We start from the raw sequence: 26353 nt of genomic DNA on the forward strand, positions 1-26353 counted from the left end.
AAATTTTACATATGGCGAATAATTCCGGTTTCACCTCGTCCCCACAAACTTATTTGTTTACACACGGCTAGGGTCACGTCGTGCGCAGGTACAGGTACGGTGCCCCGTTTGTGCGCACTCATGCATAGCTTGTACGGGCGGTTGATTCGGAGTTAATTGTTCGGATAATTGATCACTATGTTTATTTAAACCATATGGCATATTGTTAAATTAGGGGACTGTTTGTTTCACACGCATCTGGATCTCGACCAGTGATCTCATCCGAACGCTGGTTCACATCATCCACTATGCGGGTTTTGGTGACCGTAAACCGACGACGGATAGCTGATCGTAGTTCGTACGCGTCGCGTGATCAAACGACCTGAGAGCAAAGACGGCTGGTCGATCGGTCTTACACCCTCCGTCCGAGTCCTGGCTCTTCCCGCTATCAGGCTAAAATTAACCTTCTGTGTAAGTAAATCATTCACATTGATTGCATGAATACTGTACCAATGTTAACTATCTGACATTGGCATTTACATGGATTTCAGCAATGCCTGTGGAGACAGAATATGCTGATTCATGAAAATTCGAACGTGATGAACTTAGTGAAGCGACCTCTTTTTAACCATCTGACCACGGAGGAAGGAAAACAGGATTAATGATCAAACCAAACTCGTATTGTATATTTCGACTTAAAGAACCCTTTGTTTGAAAAAAAAGTATCTAGGGCCAGTGTTTTCCAATTTGAAAGGAACTCCCAGGCTAAACTGCTGCAAGCATGACCAGGCCAATATCGAGTACTACGGACGAAAAATAATGCAACTTGATTGTATCGTGGAGGAAGCAAGGGCATTGTACCAGCTTCGGTACTTACCAGCTTATTTAGTAACAGTGATACTCACTGATAGACATAAAACAGGTAAAAACCTATCCCTCAACTTTCTTTGCTTTTCATTTCAGGCATGTCAGGTCATTGTTTCATCATCAACAGCCTTTCATCATGTCATCTATTCCTGTGTTCGGGATTCCGAGTTTCTGTGTTATCACTGGGGCGAGCAGAGGTCTGGGTCGAGAGTTGGCGCTCAGCCTGGGCAGTCGCCTTGGGGAAAACTCGCTGCTCGTTCTGACTGCACGGTCCTCATCTGATCTGGAAGACACACGCAAACAGGTGTCTACCTGTGCCCCTGGATTAACCGTGAAGGTACTCGCCGGAGACCTCAGTGATGAATCAGGAGTGGAGGAAACCGCCAGGCGTTTGTTTGAAGGGGTGGACTGCTCGCAGTACCAGCATGCGGTGCTTGTCCAGAATGCCGGCTCACTAGGAGAGATGTCCTACATTCGCAACCTCAGCCCCAGACAGCAGACCCTGCAGAAATACCTCTTGTTGAACCTGACGTCCTTCATCACCTTGAGTACCAAGTTCCTGGGCGCGTTCCCTAAGCGGGAAGGTCTCCGCCGTAGCGTGATTTCCATCTCGACCCTCTGCGCCATTGAGCCCACGAAAAGCTTGAGCCTCTACTGCACCAGCAAGGCCGCACGAGACATGTTCACGAAGACCCTGGCCGTCGAGGAGCCGGACGTCCGAGTTCTGAATTATGCGCCGGGTGTCCTCGACACGGCCATGAACCAGGAGATCGTCACGGAAGCTGGCGATTCAGAACTACGGGAAATGATGGCCAGTGTCCGGTCCACACCTTATTTTCTGACTCCAACTGCAACCTGCAAAGTGCTCCTGAAGGTGCTGACAGAAGACACCTTCAAGTCTGGCGAGCACATCGACTACTGGGATGTGGAAAAGCCTCAGTAGACTAGATTTAAATAGCAAAAAACATGTTTTATCAAGAAAAGAACAATTTTATACAAGTAGGTGCGCATATTAGTAGTGAGGATCGTACTCCCCGATGTATTCGAATCTTTTTCATCATTTTGCAAAATTGATTGTCACAAAGACATTGATTTTGTCTTGCCACAGTCCAAAGGCTTTAGAATCTTTTACATGTACTCTTTTTCTTTCTGGTGTTCAACTTTTCTTTTGCCTATGTATTGCCGATAATTATCCTGCATTCTACTGTTCATGCCGGTTTCTTTTGCCTTCATTTATATCTGTTCTGACGCAGCAGGGTTAGGGTTGATGAGAATGGAATAAAAAGTTATACATGTAGCTTTAGGATATCAAATAAATTACAAATGTTGGAAAAGTGGTAAACTGGAAGAGGTCAAAATACCATAAAATATTCACAAGTCTGAAAAGCTTCAGAGCTCAACAGTACAGCCAGCGATGTAAAAGTACTTCCTTAAAATAAACACCGAGATCCTCAACTTGCTTCACTTCCAAACATCTCTACCATCCATGAGGAAAACTAGAAATGCGAGCAGCTGGTATGATATTTCCGTATTATAAAAAAATGTTCACATTGGGTTTGTTCTTTTCCATGAGGTACGTCGGGTTCACTTTTAATTTTTTTCAATTTGGTTTTTTGAAATTGAGATGTTTTGGGCAAGATCTTTACACTCGTATTCAAATTTCGCTATGTCTAGTTGATCATTTATTTTCACTAAAACTATGTTTCACTTTTGTTAAATACGCACATCACAAATATTGCCAAGTTTTCAGGTCTGTTAAGTAAGTTTTTTTTAAGAATCAACAACTAACATTTCTGAGGACTTTTTATGAATTTTGTTTTTTAGTTTAAGGATGTCAGACAGGTCAACACATACTGAGGTATTCATTTCTTACTATAAATAAGATTTTAATCCTCACCATAATTCAAAGACAAAGTTTAAAAAGCTACAGAAATGTGATCTCATAAGACATATATGATAGAAATAAATTACTACTCACCAAGACTTCTGTATGCCATTGACGTTTTCGTGTTTTTACAGTAAAACATTTTACGAGCACTGTGCGGAGAACATGCTTTGTTAATTTTTGATTCGTTTTCTATCAGAACAGCTCTCTGGTCGCATTAGGACTGACCACCAACATGATCTCATCAACTCACGAGGCAAAAAGGGCAAACAAGCAAGAACAGCAGAATATCTAGAGTTTGGTATTTTAAACCGATCAAAGCTTGTATCAAGCGCAATGGCCTGCGCACTGAATGAAGTACGCGCTTTCTCACAGATCACAGAAAAATCCTACAATGTTGAAGACAAATCTTTGGTTGAATTTTCCCTTTAAAACAAACCATCCCTCTTTTGCTAAATGAAACTGCTTCATAAAATATGTTATAGTCCGGAAGTTCCTCACAGAGGAAAGACCATCACAGAGGAAACCTTTCTTGCCCTCACTGGTTATAAGATAACCGGTGGAGTGATAATATCGGTGAATCCCATCATCCTGGTCGACAAAAAAGGTTCGCTAAGTCAACAATGCACTGGTTTCTCACATGTAGGTCTTCATGAGCAGTTCCGTGGTTTAAATTCTAATGGGAATTCACCTAGCTTGGGCTTGACAGTGGACTTTGACCAAGCTCATATGTTCGCCTAGATGGAGGTTTCGTCTAATGTTCCACATATTTGTCCCCCCCTCAAGAATTCTGTGTAAAGTTGGCAAGAGCGGGAGCCAGTCAAAGTACTGATTTTCTGTTTTCTTTTATTTTCCATTGTTTTCTTTTGCATTCTGCTGGAAGTTCACCGAGTACGAGCCGGTGGCCGGGTCCTGGGTGAACTGGAAGTTGTCCGTTGACAGACCGAAGGGTCGTAGGCAAAGGTTCCCTAGATCTTTCAACTTGGACATCATTTCCGCTTTAAGTTTCTCGTTCCGTTCCTGGATCTGGTCGGGGAGGCGCTGCAAGAACGGACAGAATAAAATTGATGAATGAACTAACAAAGGAATCCATTTGGACTAGAGATACACACTACATGTAGCAAAAACAACATTTGCCCATGAGTAGCAAACAAGAGATGAAGACTGAATGGTGAGTTTATAACCAACAATTAGCGAACAATCTTGAGGCCACAAGTGAAAACCTTTCTTGAGGGGAAATAAACTCGGCATCTTTACCACATTCAATGGGGATAAAAGTTGCACATTTGCATCAAGGCAGAGGATCTTTAATCTCTTTTCCATCTGGGGACGGCAATAAGACCAATTTAATCAGCTCTGAACACTTAAAACCTTAGTTGGTTAAGATCACTTGGAATGATTTACAGGTTCTCCAAATTGCTGTATTCCTATCAATTTAGAAATACTTGTAAGAATAAAAATTAAAAGGCAGCAAACTGCCCTTTGAAGTAAAGCAACAAACAACTGAAGCGAGGTTGACCGAGATACAAAGGCGCGTTTTGAGGTTTTTATTTCAAGAATTCCCTCGCGGCTACCCTTTCAAATAGGACAAGAAATATGTCTGGGCAGCCCCACAAATAAATGCTGGTAACTCACCAGACATGCTGCTCTGGCTTCGTGGCACCCTGGGTCCAACTCCAATGCTCTCTGGAAGTCCTTGAGGGCGTCCTCCAGCTTGTCTGTCAGCTCATAGGCCTGGGCCCGACGCAGGACGACCTTCAGATATAGGGGGTTCAAGTCCAAGGCTAGAGAGAACACCAGCAAGGGACCGGAAAAAAAAACACCCCCAAAACAAGACGAATGGTGGGGATTGAGCGATATCTACACAAACATGGTATCCAATTTTTGAGATTCCAATGTCAAAGGTATGCCAAGTTTCTATTTCTGGTGTCGTGGATCCATTTCACAAGAAATTAACCAAAAAACAGGATATTCTAGCATAAATTACCTTTAGTGCAGTCTGTAATAGCATTCTCAAAGTCTTCCTATAATTTGAAAATGAAAAGATGCAAGAAAAACACTAGTTTATGAGTTTGGAATTTAAATTGGGAACAGTACACACCCAGGGAATCAGTTCTTTTGTTCCAACAGCAGGAAAAGTCAATGAAACACTATCAAAGACATCTGTGAATAAAGCTGTCATTTTTAACATCCTTGTTTTTTTTTGAGGGGCATATGGTTTTGTCCAGGATGGGAGTTAAAAAAAGATAGCAACTGTCACTTTTATACATTTCTACTTGTTTATAATGAACAATCTTATGATCTATTGATTGGGCACAGAAAATAAATGGAATGAAAACAAACTGAATGAAAATAGATGGAGAGAAACAGACAGGGGGTCGATCAAGGCAATTGAATTTAAGCAACAGGTTAAATGAAATCTTTCAAGTTCAACTAATTGCTTATTTTGGCTTCCTGAAGAAACAGGAGGATTTAAAACAAAGTACAAGTGAAAAAAAAGTAACACACCAGCAGACACAATGGACTGAGGCAGGCTGATTTTTCACAAATCACTGTTTTTTTTTTTTTTGTAGCAGTGACTGACCTGTCTGACTCTACATGCTGCTCTGTTGGCATACATGATGGACCGGTCTTTCTTGAAGCAGAGCGGACAAAGCTGAAGCGCTTGTCCATACTCGTACACGGCGTCTGCATACTCTGTGGAGGATGCAATGATGGCCAACCAATCAGTTCAATGATTTTTAGGTCACAGGGTTTTCAGGATGCTATCAAGCGGCTACCCTCATTGTCTGTATTTTGACATCGGGGGAGGGGGGGAATTCACACTAAAGTAGGGGGGCTGACTGGAGGTTGGATTTTGCACTTTGTGTAGGCCTAATCAATGACCTCCCAAGGACTAGGAACATGGGTTCGAAAAATGTTTTGTTTCAGAAATGCAATTGGGGGCGACGATTTTTCATGGAGGTGGGTGTGTCCCCACTTAGCTAAGCCACTGCATTGGGGAATCCCTTCCTGTGATGACATACAGGTTTGATGTCTTTTGAATTCCATCTTTGAACAAATATATCACGAAATGGGAGGAACCACCAGCATAACGTTGGCAAACTCGGTTGACGGCATGCTCCAGAGGTCCGTGGTCAAATACAACTTCATTTCTTGGACTTTAACATCATTGGATAAGTGCCGGTATATGGGTTTGATTGATTCTGTCATAACATTTTGGACCAAACAACTTTTCTCTACCTTGCTCTCAGTGACAATACAAAGATGTGATCATCGGCTTCACACAAAAAGATTTCAAATTTTGCGTTGTGTCTTTCTTAAAGATTGATTTTCAGCATAAAGTTGCACCTTGCGTATGATAACGCCTGGCCATACATACCTTCAGACTTAAATAATTCATTGCCTCTTGTCTTGTGAGTCTGGGCTTCTGCTCTTCTTGCCTTTGGAAAAACAGAAGGACAATAAAAAGGGGAATAACCATCACCATATTTAAGTTTTTCCTTTGCTTTCCTGGAGACGAAGGCACAAATGAATTCATATACGAAATTCTGACATCAGATCAAATAAGTGTGCTGGAAATCTGCAGAAGTTACTGCAGACACATTTGAACTGGGGGATCTTCAAAAAATCAAAGTGTCCCGGCACAGAGGGTAAAGTGATCGCCTAAATGTGGTAGGTGGGTGGGTGGGGGGAGGGAAGACACAAGGAGGTAGAAGTTTACAAAGAGACAGAGGTTGACTCATTTGAATCCAGCCGTTGGCATCGAGTCCTGGGTGGGTGCTTTTCGATTATATGAAAATTTCAATAAAGGAAAGTGGTGTGTCCCTGAGCAGGCCACTTTACCATCATTTTAAAATTTCGTCTTCATCCACCATCAGTAACTGCAAAGTTCTTCCCAGGATGAAATTAGGATTCGATGACTAAATCATGCACCACGCACTGAGGCTAGAAGTCGGGCTATGTCAGGTGCACGAGGCCAGATTTAACAAGGGTCTCGCAAGGATCTCTGATGAATTGACATCCACTCAGTTTATGAATGAAGCCTGTCCATTTGATATTCCGGTGCAACAGAAACACAGGAAATATGTGTCCAGCAAGTGGCAATGTTTTTTTTGGGGGGGGTTCCTTCATGTGTAAAGCTGTCATCAGTGAGGAAACAGCGCCCTCAACGGGCTGCACACTGATCATGTCACCAACCTGTTTTTCCTCTTCCGTCATCTGCTCCTCCAGCTCTCGCATCGCTTCCTCGTCTATGACAACACCTCGTCCGTTGTCCTCGTCGTTCTCCGACCTTAAATTGTCTTCTTCCTGCTCCGCTCTGAGCCCTTCGTGAATTGCCGCGTCACTGAAAGGCTCACTGGTCTCCTGTATCCTGTTGGGATACACTCCCTCATGTTCTGATGGTTCCTTATCAGGTTGTTCATTTTCCGACGGGCTACCATGCGAGCCATCATTGCTGGTATCGTCAGCGCCTCCTCTGGGGTCCTGATTTGTTGCATCCACTGTTTCACCTCCGCCGATTTTGGACTGTATCAAGTCATCGACGATCCTCGTCAAACTGTCATCGGTAGTCGTGTGCTGTTTCTCCTTCTCCTTGCACTGCGTATTTTCACCGGTAGCAGTGCCATCATTATTGTCATTGTTAGCATCGCCAGCTGCCAAGGCATCAAAGAACTCATCGTCAGAGTCACTCTCGCCAATCGAAGGAGTTCTTCCCTCTTCGGGAGTCTGTGCCTTGCTGCTAAGACTGTCAACGGCATCCATATCGCTTCATGAAGCACGGAAATCCTAAGGCTTGCTGAGATGTGTCTTGAGAAATCAAGGGTTCATACCCTTGAGAGCTACGGCTTATTTCTCCACTGCAAAATCTGACCAAAAAAAAAAAAAATCCCAGATCTGAAGTAGTACCCGGTGTGGTACTCGGATTTCTGAATTTATAAATTTTCAAAATTAAAACGGGTATGTTCAATGAAACAATACTAATAACCACACACTATTCTCACAGAATGCCGGCTTAAATGGCATGTACATGTTGATTGGCAAGTTGAGTCAAGGACCATTAGTTAACTAGCGGTTGGTTCCTGATGTACCCTGTGCCTAAGGCATATGCAGTGAAGTTGAAGTTTGAACGACCCTAGTCAACTGTGGTCAGGTCATTAGGCCGAAGGGGCGAAAAGGTGGCTACAGGAAGGACAAAATAACAAAAACAAAAGTGAAAATGGTAATTTACTAGTGACACACTGTTTTTCTGAGAATTTTTTTATAACCGGTCATCTCTGTACTGTGCTATTATTAATATTAAACAACGTTTACGGCAGCCAATGATGCGGCCAATCTCGATAAATAGTTGACCAGATGGTCCAATCGTTTTCGACTAGCGTGAGTTTGATCAGCGTAGGTCAAACTATGGTCCTTGATCGTACTTTCCCTATGTATCCGTACTGACTGTGGTAAAGATACCCAAGCGACTGGCATAACAAGGCATGCAAATACTGCACTGTTGAAGATGCATCTGAATCGACTCTTGAATGTTTCCCACATACAAACATCAATTCAATCAGACAGCAACACATGAAACGGTTCAAGCACATAGCCTAGGCTTACATCATGTACATGATAAACCACTGCAGCATTTCGGTTTTTTAGCCTACAACTTTTTACAAGGTCAGAATTTGACATTTATAATTGTAGGCCCATTTCTTTTTATGTTGTAGGCATGGTAGGACCATTTTCCTACCTCCATGGTAGGCCCTAGCCCCACTAGTGTGGGACGGATCACTCCGGATCTATCCTTATCCTTAAGGATAGATCGGGAGTGATCCGTGCCACACTAGTGGGGCTAGGTAGGCCCATGCACTGGTTACTGGTGACAGGCCTACCAGCTACTGCACCAGTTAATTCCGTATGAAGTAGTTTCATTTTATTTCAGATGTGGATGAGTTGAGGCTGGTCCATACTTGTGGGGAAATGGCAAAAAAGGTAACATTTTTTTCTCCAAACGAGGATAAGGCAGATTTTCTACAATTAGCAACCTAGTAGAAAGTTTACACCGTAAGTAATGAACATACCGGTGCAATTTCAGCTCATAAAATCAAGAGGATGTTCAGTTATGCCCCCGGATATCCAAGATAAACTTTCTGAAAGAAATCCCTATGAATCGGGACAGGGCCCAGTATACGACGGAGGAGTATTCGTTGGGCCCTGTTTACGGGTCTAGGACAGGCCCAATGAAACGAAACATAAAGCTTGCGCTATATTTTGTGATATTATCTTCCTACCTGTACTTCTATGATACAGTTTACGTTAAAATGTTTTTACAGCTCCATGAAAATAGCGGAGAACTTTTTGTCATGACTGTAAGCGTAATCGTTAACACACCGTCTGCCAGTACAGTCTGCAGTTGGCTGGAGGCTAGGGATGCGGACACACGACAGGCCATCCAGATTCGGACAAGTACACATGTAGACCTATCTCACGAGGGCGCCCTGAGACTAACACGGATGGGTTTCCAAAAAAAAAATAAAAAAAAATGGGGGCGCCCTTACTACCTATCGATTTGGAAGAGTGGCTTCCAGTCCCGATATTCACCTTATTCGTTGGAGGTGGTTGTTGGGGGAGGGGCGGGATGGGGTGGAAGCAATAAAAGCAGTTTCTCATCATGTTGTTACAATTGACCGCATGAAATGACATCCGTGTCCGTACTAGAGCGTTTTCAGTAAAATTTGTACTGAGTAGAGCGCATAATATTATAAAAATCACCGATGGTTGCACTTGGCAAAGTACGCTCCATTAGAAACAGTGCAAAATCTGACCGAAATTGCGCCGCCTGTCGGCTTTCGGGAAGAGGTTGGTCTCTCTTTTTTTTCACTGGAAATCCAAGACTATAGCCAGAAGATCATTTTTCGTTTTAATTTTACGAGGTTAGCCACGATTTTTTTTATTAGCCTTTCCCCGAAGATACCCCACAATAGTAGTAAAACTATGCGCTCAGCTCTGAATGTAGCCGCCCGCCTCTATCCAATATAGGCCCGCAATTCAAGGGGCTTTTGGGGAAAGAAATACCCCAAACTGGAACCTATCAGTCCCAATTTCGGGATATATAGAGATATTTCTATGATCCCCCTGATTGTGGCATGTCTTTTATTGCAAAAATCCAGTGGGATCACAAAATATTAATGAGCTCGCACGCAGAAATACGATTTGGTAGAACGCACCCCGATGTCCGAATGAATGAAAATACGGGCGATTCACAAGAGTGCGCTTCCAAGAGTTTGCAATGCGCTGATCAATCACAGTGCACGAAATCTGTCGACCCAATGCGCTTTTGGAAAGAGTCGCCCTGGTGGACGCTACTCTCTTTGGAGTCAACAGTTTTCGCGCGCTCTGATTGGTAAACGCATTGCAAACTCTCGGAGGTGCATTATTATGAATCGACGGTATTAAATCGCCAGTTCGGTCGCTAGTAATCATGATAAGTAGCACATTGGTGTAACATACAGGTAGGCTAGTCTTTTTGTTTGACTTGACAAGACGATGGCATTTTTAAAATTTAACTTAACTATGCGATATACCTATATGAATTTCAATTCCTCTTCCCGACCGTCGAATCAGGTAAACCTGTTCTTCGTTTCATTGTCTAATGTTGTGACTTTCTTTTTTGAGAAAAAACAACCGAAAATGTTTGATTGCTACCATTAGCCCAAAACCTTGGTGTATGATCCTAATTGGACCTTGCTAATTAGTTCCATCCGAGCGTAAAGCTCCTGGTGACTGCAGGTAATTGACTGCACCGTCATTAATTTTCCATCCATAAGCTACCGACCAATTTTCCCCTTTCTCTGTAATTTATAGGAACCGTACTTTCTCCGAGTCACCTTAGCTTCCCCCAATTTTTCTGACATTTCTTCAATCAATGATGCCCCCCCCCTAAAATTACGTTGACCTGCATAAGTTTAAGTATAGTCGAAGGTTGTAGCAATTGTGGCGCCAAGTAACGACGTATTGTCGTCGCCTGTGCCGGTGTCTCATTATTACTAGTCATTTCTGGCATCCAATTTAAAAAAAAAAAACTTACACTCGGCGTTTTCTGTTTACCCATCAATAAAAAAAATGCTTGACCCGCCGTCTTCATTCATCCGTGACGTTTGATTCTTGCGCTGCCTTTTTATTGTGTTCACCTCCCTGCTGAGTTATCACTTTCATCTTTGCTGAGGGTGAGATTATCGATCGATTCACCGCCATGATCACCGTGTGCTTGCTGGCAATCTTCTCGGGCGTAGCAGGCTGCAGCACGTGCTCCCCACCGGCTGGGGCCTGCCCAGCGGGCTGGCTCAAGTGGCGCTGCTCATGTTATCTCCTGCGTGACACCTTCGCCTCATACGACGACTCCCACAAAGCCTGTCAGGAAAGAGGCGCCGAGTTGGCTGCCCCTCATTCCCTTCGGGAGAACGAGTTCTTCGCGAGCCTTGCGTCCCGCACGCAACCTCAGCAAATGTGGATAGGGTGCAACGACAGGGAGGCTGCATATGACTGGGTCTGCGAAGGTCAAGAACGGGGAAAGGTATTCACAAGATGGGATTCTGGATCGCCAGACCATGTACACGATTCTCCCACATCAACAGATCACTGCACCATGATGCTCGCATTCCGCGGCACTGTCAATTTCGGGCGGTGGTTCGACGGCCGATGCATGTCCAAGTCGAAATCGCTGTGCGTCAAGCGTATGAAGGTGCTCAGCCATCGTCTCTTCAGTTTCGTCGTCTCGAACCCGTCGCCTAGGTGCCTCCTCGATCGTGTCATCGACCAGTCTGTCACCAAGAGCTACGCCAGCTGCGCCTCAGCCTGCATCGCGACCCCCGGATGCCTCTCCTTCAACATCAGAGTCACCGAGCAGGGTGGACGCAAACTGTGTCAGCTGAACGGGGGTTACCAACCCGACGACCCGGCCCTCAACATCCAACCGCTTGGCTCCACTTGCGTGCTGTACGAACCATACATTGAGTGAGATGTCCCTATAGGAAGACTAGTCTCAAACGGTTGGCTGGAAACGCGGTCATAAAGGTGGCCACAGACGGATTGAGTCTGATGTGAAGTCGAACTGCAGTGATCGACATCGTCTTTACGAACAATTAAATAGCACCGGTAACTTATCTAATTACCAATGGTCAGTGAAGCGAACTTTTCATTTTAGAACGCGCATGCTGAACATTACTTCTTTTCTGGTTTTTATTTCGATATTTCTTAAATGATGTGTATGCCTCCTTTTGACCACTGTTATAATTCGCCGTCATGATTGGCTGTAAATCAATATGAGATAGTTATGTGCATTTATGATGAGCGTGATTACAATGCGTTGCTAGTTGTCTCCAAAACATATTAAAAAACGCACTTGTCATTCGAATGAATTGTTTTGTATGAAAAATTAGCTCTTGAGATTTAAAGCGCTCTTTTCTGGATCCAGGCAGGAAATGGAAATCTGCCATTGCAAAGTATCTAAAATCGCTGCGACATTGAGGCTCAGTGCTCTGGATAACGTCACAGTTTTGCTCATGAATATGCTAATTTATATTAATTTAGTATTAAAAACAAAGAAGCTCCCAAATGCATATAAAAATAGCAAAAACAAATGGGAAAATAAGGTTCATCGCACCACAAAGGTACAATTTGAAGACGTAAAATATTCTATTACGTATCCCTATAACATTTGATGACAGGAACTATACAGTCATGTGGTTGGCCTGACCACATCGGTTTAATGTAGGTAAAGTCTTCGCAACGTAATTAATGAGCCCCGGGCTGGACCAAGAGAGGGCGCAATTTGGCTGGTTCACAAACTAAGAAAGCCCACTAATGCCATAAAGTGTACATTTTTCAACTTCGTTTTTACGAGATATATTTTTCCCAGTTTGTTTTTTTCGAGATTTATTTTCCATTTTGTTTTTTCGAGATACATTTTTTCCAAGTTCGTTTTCATGAGGCATTTTTTGGAAGTTTGCTTTGTCGAATCTATTTTAAGTTACTATTTTTGGAAACGAAAATTTGAAAAATATTTCTCGAAAAAACAAATTGGGAAAATGTATCTCGAAAAAACAGAACGAGCAAAATCTATCTCATAAAAACAAATTTGAAAAAATGTACACCACATGGCACTAGTGGGTTTTCGTAACAAACGACTATGAAACGCAAGCGTTGAAGTCCATATCGCTACTAACAAAATGAACACTCCCGGACCAACGCAGCTCTTTTCAGCCGATGTGTGCTTCTGTAGTAAGAACAGATACTCTCCGCTTTCCTGACGCGTGATGTGAAAGTTCAGTCCAGTTAGAAAAACATTTCTATTACACGGTCCCTTAATGCCCTTGGAAGGATTTCCTATAACATATCCAATGTGCTTTTTTCAGCACAGGCAAACATGCTCGTACGTGCATCGCATACATTTTTGGCTTTTAATTTCATCGAATAAGTGGATGCATCATAAGCTTTTGGCTTTCCGTTTACAAAAAGTACCAGCATATTTTTAAAAAAATGTTTATAATGATTACAATTCATGTGGAGATGGGCCTCCATTGGGCTCGAGCGACAACTATTTTAGGTGGAGCCAAATCTAAGGAGCTGTCTCTGGAGACAGCCCCCAGTCTAACCAGTCTAAAAGTCTAACCGCTGCTCCATATAGTTGCATTAAATGGAAGCACAGAGGCCCTGCCCGCACAACAGCTGCGGCGCCTACAACTGCATTTATTGTCAACAAGTGCCTACCGCCTAGTTTGCAACTGGTGATGACCCAAACTCTCGATGAAGAGACGGAAAATTCATTGACTGCCATTGCCTACGTGTTACAGTTATCGGACTCTCGGCAAGAAAAGCGGCTGGTTTTTTTTGCTAAGCTGCAAACACTTCCTCCAGTTCCAGCTTCAGTAGTTCCAATTCGAATGGAGTGCATGAAATTCGCACCAAGTTTGACACGCGGTCAGATTTAATCGAACAGCTTGACATCAGATCCGCAACCATGCACGGTGGCGTTACAGTCAACTCCGAGATTACGGCCGAGGTATTTGGAGGTCGGTGGTTTGGGCGTGCGAGGGTTGTTGAGATCATGGAAGAATCATAGTGAAATGAACTTTGCCCTGAGGAAGGACTGAATACCATTCGGCAGATATTTCTAAACACAAGTACGTGCACATATAGTTTACCAGTAATCGTGCACTTTATTGCATGTCATGCCGATAAATCCGTTTATTTCTGTTACGGTTCACATATAAAGCGCGTGCAACTACATGTACATTCGATGCAGTTCTTACGTCGAGGGAAGCGAGAAGTCGCACAGATAGGCCTATAGTCAGACGCATCTAGCTGAAATGTAATAAATACCTATAGTCGCAGTTTGTACTCACAAATTTTACGGCAAAAATGGTTCCTTCAACGAAGGGACAGAGGGGAAGCGTCACAACCGTTGGAGATGACGGGAGCTCCCACTCCATTATTAGCAGCCTATCCTCTTCATCGCTGGTCCGCCTGAGGCGCACGATTACCCTCTTCAGCGGGGTGTGCATCAACCTGGGCATCATCATCGGCTCGGGGATCTTCGTCTCGCCGAAGGGGGTCCTGGAGGGCGCGGGCTCAGTGGGGCTGACCTTGGTCCTATGGAGCGCCTGCGGAGTGTTCTCCCTCTTGGGCGCCCTGTGTTTTGCCGAGCTGGGCACCACCTACCCCACCTCGGGGGCGGTCTACACCTATCTCAGGATCATCTACGGCGACCTGGTGGCCTTCCTGTACCTCTGGATCAGCGTCCTGATGGCAATGCCGTCTTTCTTTGCCATCCTAGCCCTGACGTTGGGTGACTACTGTCTGCAGCCCGTCTTCCCGGATCCCGACTGCCCGCCCCCTCGCCTGGTGGTTCAGCTCGTGGGCACGGCAGCCATGCGTGAGTGTCCAAATTTTAAGGCTTACCCATCCCTATTACAATCCGGCTTAAATGTCCCAATCGCGTCCAGTGCCAGCTTGGGCATGCGCAACTCAGTCGACCGTAAGTTGGGCATGCCCAACATTGGTTTAGGGAGATGAAAGTTTCATGAAGATCGGACATCGATATCCAAGTGGCCGGACATGGTGCTGAAAACTTATATACATGTATTAAGAAAATGCAACTTTGTGAAAAAAATGATGGATTGGAAGAAGAAATGAAAAACAGGGCAGGGGAGCTAAATCAGCAGAACGAGGTGAAATCAATAATACATTTAGTCAACCTACACAACGTCATTAAACAAGTAAAAAGCTCGTAACAACGTGTCACATCCCAGGTGTTGCAGGTTTGCTTTAGCTTTTCCTAAAACGATTAGAACCTAAAAGTTCAGACTGAATATTTTTTTACCATGAAAATAACTGATACAGGTTTTGGTTTTCGATAATCACCGTTGCCAGTCTTTTATCTTTTTTTTTAAATCAAGTCATGAACATTGGTCTCGCCTGAACGATGTTTGTGGAAGAGGTAGCCTAGTGCATTTATCGTACTTCAGATAGAGTGCAAACAATGTTCAAGTGCTATGGTTATAAAGCTGCGCTATAAACCTCGAAAATATGCTCAGAAATTTTTTTTCGTAGGACGTTTGTCTCCGTAAAAGTACCAGGCAAAGGCATCATGAACACGCTTCCAGAGGAATTTAACTTTCTACACTCGAACACATAGAGGACAGGAGATACAATAAGATACGTCTCTTCGTCGTGGGCTTGGCGTACGATCAAAAAATCAAAAGTCAAAGTCAAAACCGAAGCTAGTTTTTGACGTGAAAAAGTCGATTAGAACCATATTGGAACTCGTAAAATTCACCCAAATGTGGCGGGAATCTCTGTTTCTTGAAGGAAAATATACAGCAACCATGCTCAATGATAAAGTGTCGCATTCCCTTGCCGTTGATAAAGTCTGAATTGTTGAAGTCTGAATTGTATTAAGGCGATATTCTTAATTTCAATTTGTGCAACACATCTCAGACAATGGTTTACTCAATTATTTGAAAAAATGGTTCGTTTGATTTCAAGGAATTTCCTCTTACACTTCCTTCTGTCACTGCAACATGAGTTCGATTGTCTTACACTCACTGAGGAAACTCGTAGCTGTTTATTTCCAAATGCCACCATGTGATTGACGAGCTTTTATCGTTTGCAATTGCCTTTCATGGTGATGGTAAAAGACTAACTGGTGCGATTCACAGCGCGCTGCTGTCATTGCGCTAGTCTTGTCTCAAGCGGTATGAGTGACGTGCGTGGACTATTGCCTTGAGCAAAGACTAGGCTCTAAATTGAGTGATACGTATGACAATAAAACGTGACACGAGTGGTACTAATCTGGCGTATTTTTGTTTGTTCAATGCAGTGCTACTTGGGTTGGTAAACACGGTGAGTACCCGCCTATCCACCTTTGTTCAGAACCTGTTCAGCATCTGCAAAGTGATTGCCCTAGCCATCATCATAATCGCCGGCTTAGTGCAACTGATCAAAGGTAACGCCTGCGTTCATGGCACCCTACAGTCAACATACATGTAGGGCAACACTTAACGTCGTCAGTGTTGAATTAAGGCATGAACAACGTGCATATGCACGTGTGGGTGTCATCACCCAAGTTCCAGGGGTCACGTAAATGGTGTAACTGTCCAAGTTGGTTATTGAATTACAGTTGGCCGATGTGACTTATGAACATTGAGCCAAAAAAAAATTGAGAAAGTGCCTGTACCGTTAGCAGTGTACTAGTCGCACTTATCCATTTCGTAATTTATTAATCGCGGACTCCAGACTGTACCGTGATAATGCTTTTGGATACTATCTTTGGTGTGTGTGTCTGTGACTTGAAGACGCCGGTGACGGCGCCACCTGGCATCATGTTGTGTCCAGTGCCCAACGTCAGCAGCGCCACCTGGTGTTTGCTACCCTTACCTGCCAGTGGTTCGGCACATATCTAGATGTGTTTTCTTAATTAAGCATTTGTCGAGCGTGACTGCTATCACCAACGACACTTTTTACAGCGACCTTGACGATTAAAGGACCAGGAGAGATATGAGTCATCATCACCAATTCACGGGTTAACATCACCCCTTGCTATTCGCAGGTCAGACTAAACATTTTCAGAACGCCTTCGAAGGATCGACCTTCAGCGGTCTCGGCTTTGCGCTTTACGCCGGACTTTACTCCTACACGGGATGGTAGGTGCCAATTCCTTCGTTATTAAATGTTTTTATTTGCTGAATTCCATCTTATAAAAAGTGTCCCGTCAATGTTGTGTGATCGGCGTATAAACCATGTTATCCCGTTATGTACTCGTCATTCATATTTTCTTGCAGGGAGAGCTTAAACTACGTTGCCGAGGAGTTGAAGAACCCGATCAAGTGAGTGAGAATGCACCTTAACAGTCACGCATGACGCTACTGTTATGACACAATTATGAAATTATGTTATTTCTTTACTGACCCTTCCGATTTCTATTAAATTCCTAGCAAACACATGGACTGTTTGATTTCACTGAACTTTTCATCTGCAGAAATCTACCCAGGGCGATATTTATCAGTGTGACTGTCGTCACAACACTCTACGTGTTCACCAACGTGGCGTACTTCACGGCCATGGCACCGGAGGAACTCTTGGCTTCTAATGCCGTGGCAGTGGTAAGCGGGGGGGGGAAGTGTGCTGCAATACCTGCCGTTTCAATCCGGCGTGTGAGTCTGGCCGCTGCACCAAGCGCTGGATGGTGCAGCTACATTGTATGCGTGCGCATGTATTGTTGATAATAGAGGGATCCGTAGCTTTCCAAGCCCGTCTCCAGAAACGGCTTTGGCTCGACACAGACCTGTAAATCCCTATCTGACATGGGCTTAGCTGGCAATGGGCCGCCGGCTTGGTGTACGGCTGGATGCACTGGTCCAACGTAAAGAAATTTTTCACCGTCTTCAGGGCAAGCTCCTACTTAAGGAAAATGTGAAAGCGAAGCAAATTTAGGAGTCAGGTAACGTCTGCAGCGACATCGGTTCGAGTTGACATTATTTTGTTCAACTTTTTTTTAACTTGAGGGGGAAATTGACGTCACAATTTTGTCTTTGTATTGGGATTCGCGCTAAGTTTGAACTGGCCACATGCAGATGCTGTCTGCTTGGAAAGGCTCGCGTTGTCGCTCAGGTCAGATAACTCTCATTTTGTAAATGATGTTGCTGGCGTACTTTCCAGACCTTTGGAGATAGGCTGCTGGGTGGATTCGCATTGGTCATGCCCATTTGCGTTACTCTTTCTATGATTGGCTCCATCAACGGCAACATCATCATCTGCTCGAGGTATGGAGCTTTCTTTACTTTGGCATTTTTGAAATTCAACATAAAAGGAAATCATTTGACGACGGCCTAGCTTCTTCATCTCGAATTTCATAGGTTTTATTTAAAATGAAGGCTGGGGTTATAATGAAACACAGCTGCTGAGTCCACTTATTTAATTTTTTAATTAAAACCCGAAAAGCAACGAGTGACAAGCTTGAATCTATCCGCTTTGAGCAGAAGCACCCCCTCATCGGTCGAAAAGAACCATATTGGTGGGGAGTATTATTTTTGTTGGTAGCGATGCGACGTTAGTGAACCTTGTAACCATGTGCAGTTCCCACCAAAGGAGCCTCCTTTTCTGAGGAAATTGCGCCCTCTCTTGGTCCAGCTCAAGCTAGTAGAGGCTTTGTTGCTGTTGTTTCTTTAACAGATAGCGCACCGAAAGTGTGGAGTGGTTCTTATCAGTGTCGGCATTTCTTTTTACAGGATGTTGTTTGTAGGGGCTCGAGAGAAACATGTGCCCTCGGTTCTGTCCATGATCCACATCAAGTTTCTGACACCGCTTCCCGCCATCGTTGTCATGGTGCGTATCGTTTTGGCTTTCTTCCGGTAGCACCACCCCTTTGAGTTCTGTTAGTTTCAGGTTGCATAGCTCTCACTTTCCAAAATTCAAAAAGCAAATACACAGTAACTGGTAACCGCCCGTGATGCCTGTGTACCACTCCCCTCCCGGTGTCAAAAGTAAAGGAAACTGGCGTCAAGACATCAACGGTGCCAAGCTGGTCCCCTTGTTCCCTCTTTTTAAACTCAGGCCTTGTCCAAATTACTCAGCGAAGGCTTGAAATCACAATCGAGTCGACTGATGTGGCTGCACCCACTTCCCATATAGTCTTGTGCAATTCCAAGCCTATTGCCACAGGAAATTCGGACCTGGCTTCGTTAGGATACACTGCAGGAAGTAACCTCCTTCTAGTTTGCTGTCGTTGCTAGCCTCCATGAAACCTGACGTCACTTGATTGGCAAACATTAAGTTTGTTCTTTACATATGCGTTGCAAATGATGATCGAATGAATATTCTTCGAATTTTTAGGACTGATCTCGTATTCCTGCATGTATTTTATTTTAGCTGGTGCTGTCGATGTGCTACGCTTTCTCCAGCGACATCTACACCTTGATTAATTTCTTCAGCTTCGTGGCGTGGACGTCCATTGGGGCCGCGGTAGCGGGATTGGTGTGGAAGAGGTGGCGGGAACCAGACATACCACGCCCTTACAAGGTATTATGAGGAGACGGAGGGAAGACTAATTATGTTTTCCTACTGGTTGTCGTCTTTCATGGACTTTGCTTTTCAATTTGAAGAAAAAGAAAGAAGAAACACATGATTGTGAAACAGGTTGAGGAGATAAGGGACTCTTCTGATAAAATGAAAATGAAATGTGATCATTCGAAGGAACTAAATATCCTTCCTCTTTCCCCCTTCAAGATTAACATCGTCGTGCCCATCCTCTTCGTGCTTGCCGCCATTTTCCTGGTCGTCATGGGAACTATCGACTCTCCGATAGATACGGCAATTGGCGTTGGTATCACGCTGACCGGATTGCCGGTTTATTTGGTGTTCGTCTATCCAAAGCGTCTGCCGAGCTGGTTGATAGAGTTTGAAGGTATATATGTATATCATAGCACTTTACCAGAACTATGATACCCATTTTTTGGTACGTACTCCTGCAAACACCGATCGAACATTTTAATTTTTATTAAGACCCACGGAATCACTCAGCATTTCCATTCCTGATGAAAGAATAAGAAGCTGTCGAGAGGGTAAACTTTGTGCATGGGACTTCTCAGAACGTTTTGCCCTCTAAATGCACCCAATCTATTTTTCGTATTTACAAATCTTCAACGGTTATTTTCGAACAGGCTTTAAAAAATCTGATCATTGGTTCACTTGTTTTCATATTTTCTCCACCAAATTAGGGAGGGTGACGCGTATTTTGCAGATGACGTTGCAAGTAGTCCCGGAGGAGACGAAAGAGTGACGACAGGAGACTCACGTCGCGCGAGTTCAGACCCGATCTCCAAGACTATGAATGACGAGGTGCCAGTAATGAACTGAGCCTTCTCTTCCGGCGTTATCGTACACAGATCTCTGTGCTCGTGCATTTGTTTTCACACCACGCACTTGAGATCGAGAAGGTATTAGTTACGCTGCGAAGACTACCTTCGGATTGCTGCGTACCAGGGGTTGCCAAACTCAAACATATATGAAAACATCAATCATTGGCCAATGCATGGAATTATTTACATGATTTAATTAAACAAAATAAACCACATAACAAACAAAACAATGTGCTTGCATTCAGCGAGATAAGTTAACAAACGGCCAACAACACATGAACACACAACTCGGCTAAGCAACGTAAAACATTTATACATGACAATAACTTTAACTTACAAACTAAAGACCGCTGCCCAGGCGGTACAGAACGGTGAACACAGCCATCAAGGCCGCACCCCCTGCATGATAGGATCGCCACACCAGCAAGGACTCCAGCCGTCACCAGTATCAACCACCAACCGTAGCCCACAGGTAGATACAACACAGCCTCCTTCAGAGCTTGGACGAGGCCGAGCAACCTACTCTTCCCAGCTTTAAATGCAAAACCAAACATTCCTATACCCAGCAAGAAATGAGACCGAGGGGTCCCTATACACATTCCAGACTATTGTTACTTAACACATCCCCCCCAAGATGTCTGAAAGGAATTCCCCAGATTCCTGCGAGACAATGACCAACACAAAGCAGGGGGGGTTCTCTCCGTCTCATACCTTGCTGCATATGAACATTCCATACAAACAAATGGATTATGCAGCTTTCGCATTCAGCGAATGACAACAAACGTAGAGGCGTTATGTAACAGGTGTATTCCAGATTTAGCTGGTCTGGCCAAGCGTGGAGGAAGGAACACAAGTATAGTTGTTGTAGCCAAATGTTCATTTTAAAGGAACTACCTATAAAAAGAAAATGTTCTACTTAACTCTTTGAAATGGCACCCGTATTTCCCGATCTTTATCTGCATTTTTGGACTTATCTGATGTTAATATACATTCGTGAGCAAAACTGTGATATCATCCAAGGCACTGAACCTCGATGTTGCACTGATTTGCGAAGAAAAAACTGCTAGATTATCTACAACTTGCTATCGAAGATTTCCCGTTTGGGCAATTTATTGTTGTATGCGCAAGTGGCAATTAGCTAAGCACTAGCGAGCGATCTTTTCTCAGAAATGTTTTGAAAGAGCGGATGTGGGGCTCAAAATTTGAACATGTAAACATGGCAACTGAAAGGGGTCTTCCTGGATTTACATCACACTAACAGCGCTCTCTTTAGTCTGTAAACCAGTTCACTTAATGGACTTAACTTAGAGATTCCACACTGATTTCATACTTTAATGTAATTTTTAACAAAAAGAAATTCAAGAAAATTACTTCACACTGTTCCTTTAATTAGATCAGACATTTGGAATTTTTTTTCACAATGCCTATATTATTCCAGTAAATTTATTTCAAAATATTGTAAACCTTTTGATTCAGTAACCAAGTTGCTGTGCATGTCAATTTCTTCTTTGTTATAAAGATAATCACTTGCTTTTGGGCATGTGATTAGTAAGGGGTATTGCAGCATACCTGTGTACAAAAATTGTTTATTTCTATGGAGTGAATTTTTATGTATGGCCTTTGACAGAAGTGGCAAGTTTCTTTTGCTGTCCAGTGTACATGCCAACAGTCCGACCGGGAGATTACTATGGGAGTGCCTCCAAAATAATGGTCAACGCTGACCGAACCACGACAAAATGGTACAATGACCTCGTATCCTTTCCTTTGAAGGAGTTTGTCCGTGGGACCCAATCTTTTGTTGGAAGGTTGGAAATAGTGAACAGGTCTAGTGTACTCCGGGTAAATTTGGATTACAATGGCTTGAGAATGCTTTATTTTGCAAGGAGAGGAGGGCACCAACCCCACCCCCCAAAATAAAAACTGCCGATCGACCTAGGACGACTGATTATCGAAAACTTCTCCGAAAGTCATGGGATCACCCACGACAAAATAACGTAGTAGAAACCGAGAGGTTTCGAAATAAGCTTTCATTTGATGTCTAGGAAGTTGTATGTCTGCAAGTTGTCCGATTTCGTGAAAGTACCATGTTTGCTGTATACTTTCACAGTTGGTACCGGTGGAGTAATTCTGTGCAGACTTTTTGGGTGATCACACAGGACAAGCAATAACGATAGGGACTGTCCACGACGGCACTGTAGATCACCCTTCGGGTTCTATTTTCTTCCTTTTCATATCTGTTATCAGAGAACGTGTTTGAGCAGCAACTGCCTAGCCATTTGTACACGTTTGTAATTGCTATGACCCCTTCGGTGATGATACATCTTGTGAACCGTACCGCCATTGGGTGAGTCAAACGACGAAAGCGTACAAACTATTTATTTCCCCAAGGCTGAATATGCTTGTGCTCACTCAGGTCAAGGATGTGCATGTTTTGTGCTCTACCAACCATCACACACTGGGAAAGAGCGACTATGAGGTATTCAAATAGTAACGAGTTTTTTTTCAACGCGGTCCTTGCTAAACGCAACTGATTTGCATAATCTTTTCAGAATTCCCTTTTGAAGTCAGAAAAGATGATATACCGGGTATCAACATAACAATTTGAATAGTAAAACACGTCAGCCATGCAAAACGTACGTGGATGCCGAACCTAATTTGCATGGGCACGTGATCTTGCGACGTAGCAAAACTGCCGACTGCATAACAGATAGTCAGACCATTTACCATCTACCTACCGATCCACAAACTTCGCCCGGCAGACAATAAGCCAAATAGACACAGGTCAAAGTCTACAGATTGTCTGCGACCGGCTTCAGACGTGTCATATCGTTGTCTGTGCCCACGCAACAGTGACATCCCACTGGAAGTGGGTGCGGCTGGGCCCTCACTCAACTTCTACAGGCGCAGGCTTAGCAGACGGTTGAGTAGGTGTTCAATTACTGATCAGCGTCAAGGTAAGCCGATGCCAAATTTCTACCACTGACGCCCAATCGTATACTTACAAACTAGTTGCGGGTGTTGGATATCATTTACGGGCACAGAATTTGAATCTTGGAATGTCAACCAGACGCCGCTCGCGAGAGTTTTTCCCGTTGTAAATTGATAAAGTGATAGAATAGTTGTCCCACTTTAAAAGTGTAGCATATAAAACTTATTACGGATTTGTTACTACTCCTCGGGCATTATTCGGTGCCACACAAACAACGAAAGTCACAGCCAAACTTAGTGCTGTACATATGTAGTGTTGCAGTCGAGACCACTTAAGACCTTCGGAAGACCACACAAGACCAACACAAGACCTCCAGTCTGAATTCAAGTCACAAGCAAAAGAACTGCAACAAAAGCATTCCTTTGTCATTGTTCACCCTGTCACTTGTGACTGGTCTTGTCCATGGTTTTGTCCATGGTCTTGTGTCTGGTCTCAAGGCTTGTGTCTGATCTTGTGTCTGGTCTTGTGCATTGTCTTGTGTCTGGTCTTTTGATGGTCTTGACAACACTGTGTACATGTCTCCATGCAAGTCGGTTTAGGCACACATCAGAATTATCGTGGTACGGCCAGTAACACATTCAGCGGGGGAGGTTTCCCCTGGGAAATATACATGTCACCGATAATTTCTTTCATGAAGGAACTGAAAGCGCTAAGACTTTTGAAACGGTGCCATCGCCCTCCAGGGGTGACTTATCAGAGTTGCTAGTCGCCAAATCATGCCTACAATAATTATCTGTACCTCCAAAACTTTCGCCATAGTCAGGTCAACCTGTATCAATGCTTATTAAACCACACAGGTTTGCTGTAGTGACTATACAGCTGTGTTTGTCTACCTGTGGTACACCATGAAGCTTCTAGAAGTTGCCATCCTTCTAACCTCCATTGGTAAATGTTGTCTTCATTAATTACTCATCTCACTGCAGAAAGGAAAGACAAACCAAAAAAGAACACATTGCAGGGCAGTTGATATCATCCGTAGTGCAAATCGTCAAAATGGTGCTCCTCGAATAGGATTCAGAAGCTGATAATTACTAGTACACGTCAAGTGAAGGCATGATTTAGGAAATAGTGTCACCTCACAATGGATAAAAACCATTTTATCTCATGATTTTTGGGAAATAGTGTCACCTCACCATGGATAAAACCATTTTATCCTCCGTCTAATGAGAATAATAACAGTAACTCTTTCCAATGCAGGAGGCATCATGGGGTTGCAGTGTTACACCTGCACCAATGGAGCTGGTGTAGGTACCGACACCAGTGCCTGCGATGACCCATTCAATACCAGCACCACTGATCCTAACGTTCTGAAAACCACTTGCACAACTGGGTTCGATACCTGCGCTGTAAGTACCTATAACACAGGAATACTGTAAGCTACTGAGGTGAAAAAACAATGATTATACCTTAAGACTTAGAATTCCGCTATGAGAGAAATTAAATATATTTCCACAAATATTTTCTCTTAGCTCTTTTCAGCTAGAGAGATATGCTGGACTTTGCATTTAAAAACGCTGTCGCCAGTTTCTTTTTAATCCTTGAAAATTAGTTCCAGAAAACTCTTCAGGAATAAATATGACTCAATTTTGTGTACACTCAAAGTGTAACCACATGCAACAAAAGACCATACCTGAGTCCTCACGCAACCAGTCATCGTTGCAAGTTTTTGTATAACTTTTGCACTCAGCGCATTTTAATATTTTGTCTGTTGCATGATTTTCAAGTTCTTATTTTGTACCTGCCCATGTCTTGTTTCGTGCACACAGAAAGCAACTCTATCCAGTGGCGGATCGAATTTAGTGGCGAGAACGTGTTACTCCAGTCTCACCTGCCCAGCTCAAAATGGATGCGCCTCGGGCGACTATGGCGGCCAATCCGCCACAGTCTGCTGCTGCAGCGGCAGTCTGTGCAACGGAGTTGGGTCGTTGGCCGCAAACGTCATCGCTACTGTCGCCATCATCTTCATGGCAATGTTTCTCGCTCGCTAGGAGCTAGACGAGTAAGAACGAGACGCCAGACACTTAGTTTAGCTTGGCACTGAATTCTACCTCCACATTTTTGAAGTTATTTCTGAATAACGAACGCGCATCGATAACCTGGGAAATCTATCTTACAGAAAATTTGGAAAAAGAAAAAAGTAAAACCATTCAGAAAAAACAGTGCGAGCCTCACTTTGACATCCAACGTTCCTGCCCCCCCCCCAGTTGAGCATCCTAGCTTCGCCTGTGGTATATACATTATATACCAGAAAGAACCCACACTGAATTGTCTGTAAATTGTGGTTGCTCGGTTTGAAAACAAATCGACGCCTATACAAACTCCATAATAATGGAAATCCAGAAAAGAAATCCAATGATGAGAAATATTAGAGTTCCAGCCAATTTGAAATTTATCCATTGAAAAACCACTCTTCAGAATGTATACTTGATTGAAACCTCAGTTTAACAGTTGTGCAAACCGGTAGCGAAATGGTCCTGCGAATTGTAATTTCATTTGTGGAGTACAAATATGTCAAAGCCAAGTTCTGTTATTGAAGTACACAGACTAGCACGGTTAAGGTACACATATTGAGGTAGGGCCTACAGGGTTTTTGTATTGATTGTTCATACTAAGATTGAGTATTAAAATACTATGACGTCTTGAATACATAAAAATACTATAAATCGATCTGATATTCATGATCTAGGCCTAATACATTCATAGAGCAACCGATAGGTGGCACAGCCGCCTATATTTTGACTTAAAGCAAAGAAAAATGAACTACTAAAGCAATACGGGAATTTGGTCAAATAAAAAGCCTCTTTGTGATGGGTGGATCTCAAGCTTAAAAAAGTTGCAATTTGAGCAATTTTAGTCGATTAATCAGTCAAAGTTTAAGTTCACAGTAGCTTTGGCCATTTTGATCTCAATTTAATTCCTAATTTAACCATCCTTGATTTCAGGCGTGTGAATCTGAAAGTGAGGTGGGGCATCCTTGCAGTGACGAGAAATGAAATAATGCTTTGAAATAATATCATTGATGAGTGCCTTTTACATAAGCCGTGGTATTGTTTAAAAACAAGGAATGAGAATCATATGACCACCTTTTTACGAAGAGTTTTTGTCAGAAAATACTTTCTGTAAACCACAAATACGGCCAACTATTTTAATATCAAGCTGGATATTACAAAGGGAAGTTTAAGTGAATAAATGGAGGCCATCTAGTTGTGTGCACTATTACATGTGAAT

General features: G+C 43.3%; 4 protein-coding genes across 6 annotated transcripts; 3 read left to right on the forward strand and 1 right to left on the reverse strand.

Annotated features, from left to right (window-relative positions):
* The first annotated feature begins 70 nt into the window (after positions 1–70).
* On the forward strand, positions 71–2829 carry LOC110977064 (sepiapterin reductase-like). Its single transcript, XM_022230859.2, has 2 exons — positions 71–450; positions 943–2829. Exon 2 carries the CDS (start codon positions 983–985, stop codon positions 1787–1789), a length of 807 nt encoding a protein of 268 aa, XP_022086551.2. The 5' UTR covers positions 71–450; positions 943–982; the 3' UTR covers positions 1790–2829.
* On the reverse strand, positions 2708–9207 carry ttc1 (tetratricopeptide repeat domain 1). Of its 3 annotated transcripts, none has more exons than XM_022230854.2 (7): positions 9113–9207; positions 6932–7602; positions 6114–6174; positions 5316–5428; positions 4719–4755; positions 4367–4515; positions 2708–3772 (listed from the first exon to the last, which is right to left on the reverse strand). In XM_022230854.2, the coding sequence occupies exons 2-7, from the start codon at positions 7496–7498 to the stop codon at positions 3578–3580; spliced, it is 1122 nt and encodes a 373-aa protein (XP_022086546.2). In that variant the 5' UTR covers positions 7499–7602; positions 9113–9207; the 3' UTR covers positions 2708–3577. The 3 variants fall into 3 exon arrangements, with proteins under 3 accessions (XP_022086546.2, XP_022086545.2, XP_087001185.1); XM_022230853.2 differs by having other exon boundaries at positions 9013–9189; XM_087145059.1 differs by lacking the exon at positions 9113–9207 and adding an exon at positions 8803–8936.
* Positions 9208–13264: 4057 nt separating this feature from the next.
* LOC110977058 (cystine/glutamate transporter-like) lies at positions 13265–21702 on the forward strand. Its single transcript, XM_022230850.2, has 10 exons — positions 13265–14654; positions 16101–16226; positions 16830–16923; positions 17062–17106; positions 17259–17382; positions 17939–18042; positions 18508–18604; positions 19148–19297; positions 19505–19682; positions 19996–21702. Exons 1-10 carry the CDS (start codon positions 14141–14143, stop codon positions 20055–20057), a joined length of 1494 nt encoding a protein of 497 aa, XP_022086542.2. The 5' UTR covers positions 13265–14140; the 3' UTR covers positions 20058–21702.
* A 1249-nt stretch (positions 21703–22951) lies between these two features.
* Positions 22952–26353, forward strand: LOC110977082 (uncharacterized). Its single transcript, XM_022230889.2, has 4 exons — positions 22952–23090; positions 23923–24010; positions 24323–24471; positions 24892–26353. The coding sequence occupies exons 2-4, from the start codon at positions 23971–23973 to the stop codon at positions 25111–25113; spliced, it is 411 nt and encodes a 136-aa protein (XP_022086581.1). The 5' UTR covers positions 22952–23090; positions 23923–23970; the 3' UTR covers positions 25114–26353.

Source organism: Acanthaster planci, linkage group LG13 (assembly GCF_054643075.1).
Source record: "Acanthaster planci isolate LZ-2023a linkage group LG13, COTS_SCS, whole genome shotgun sequence".
Taxonomy (NCBI): Eukaryota; Metazoa; Echinodermata; class Asteroidea; order Valvatida; family Acanthasteridae; genus Acanthaster; species Acanthaster planci.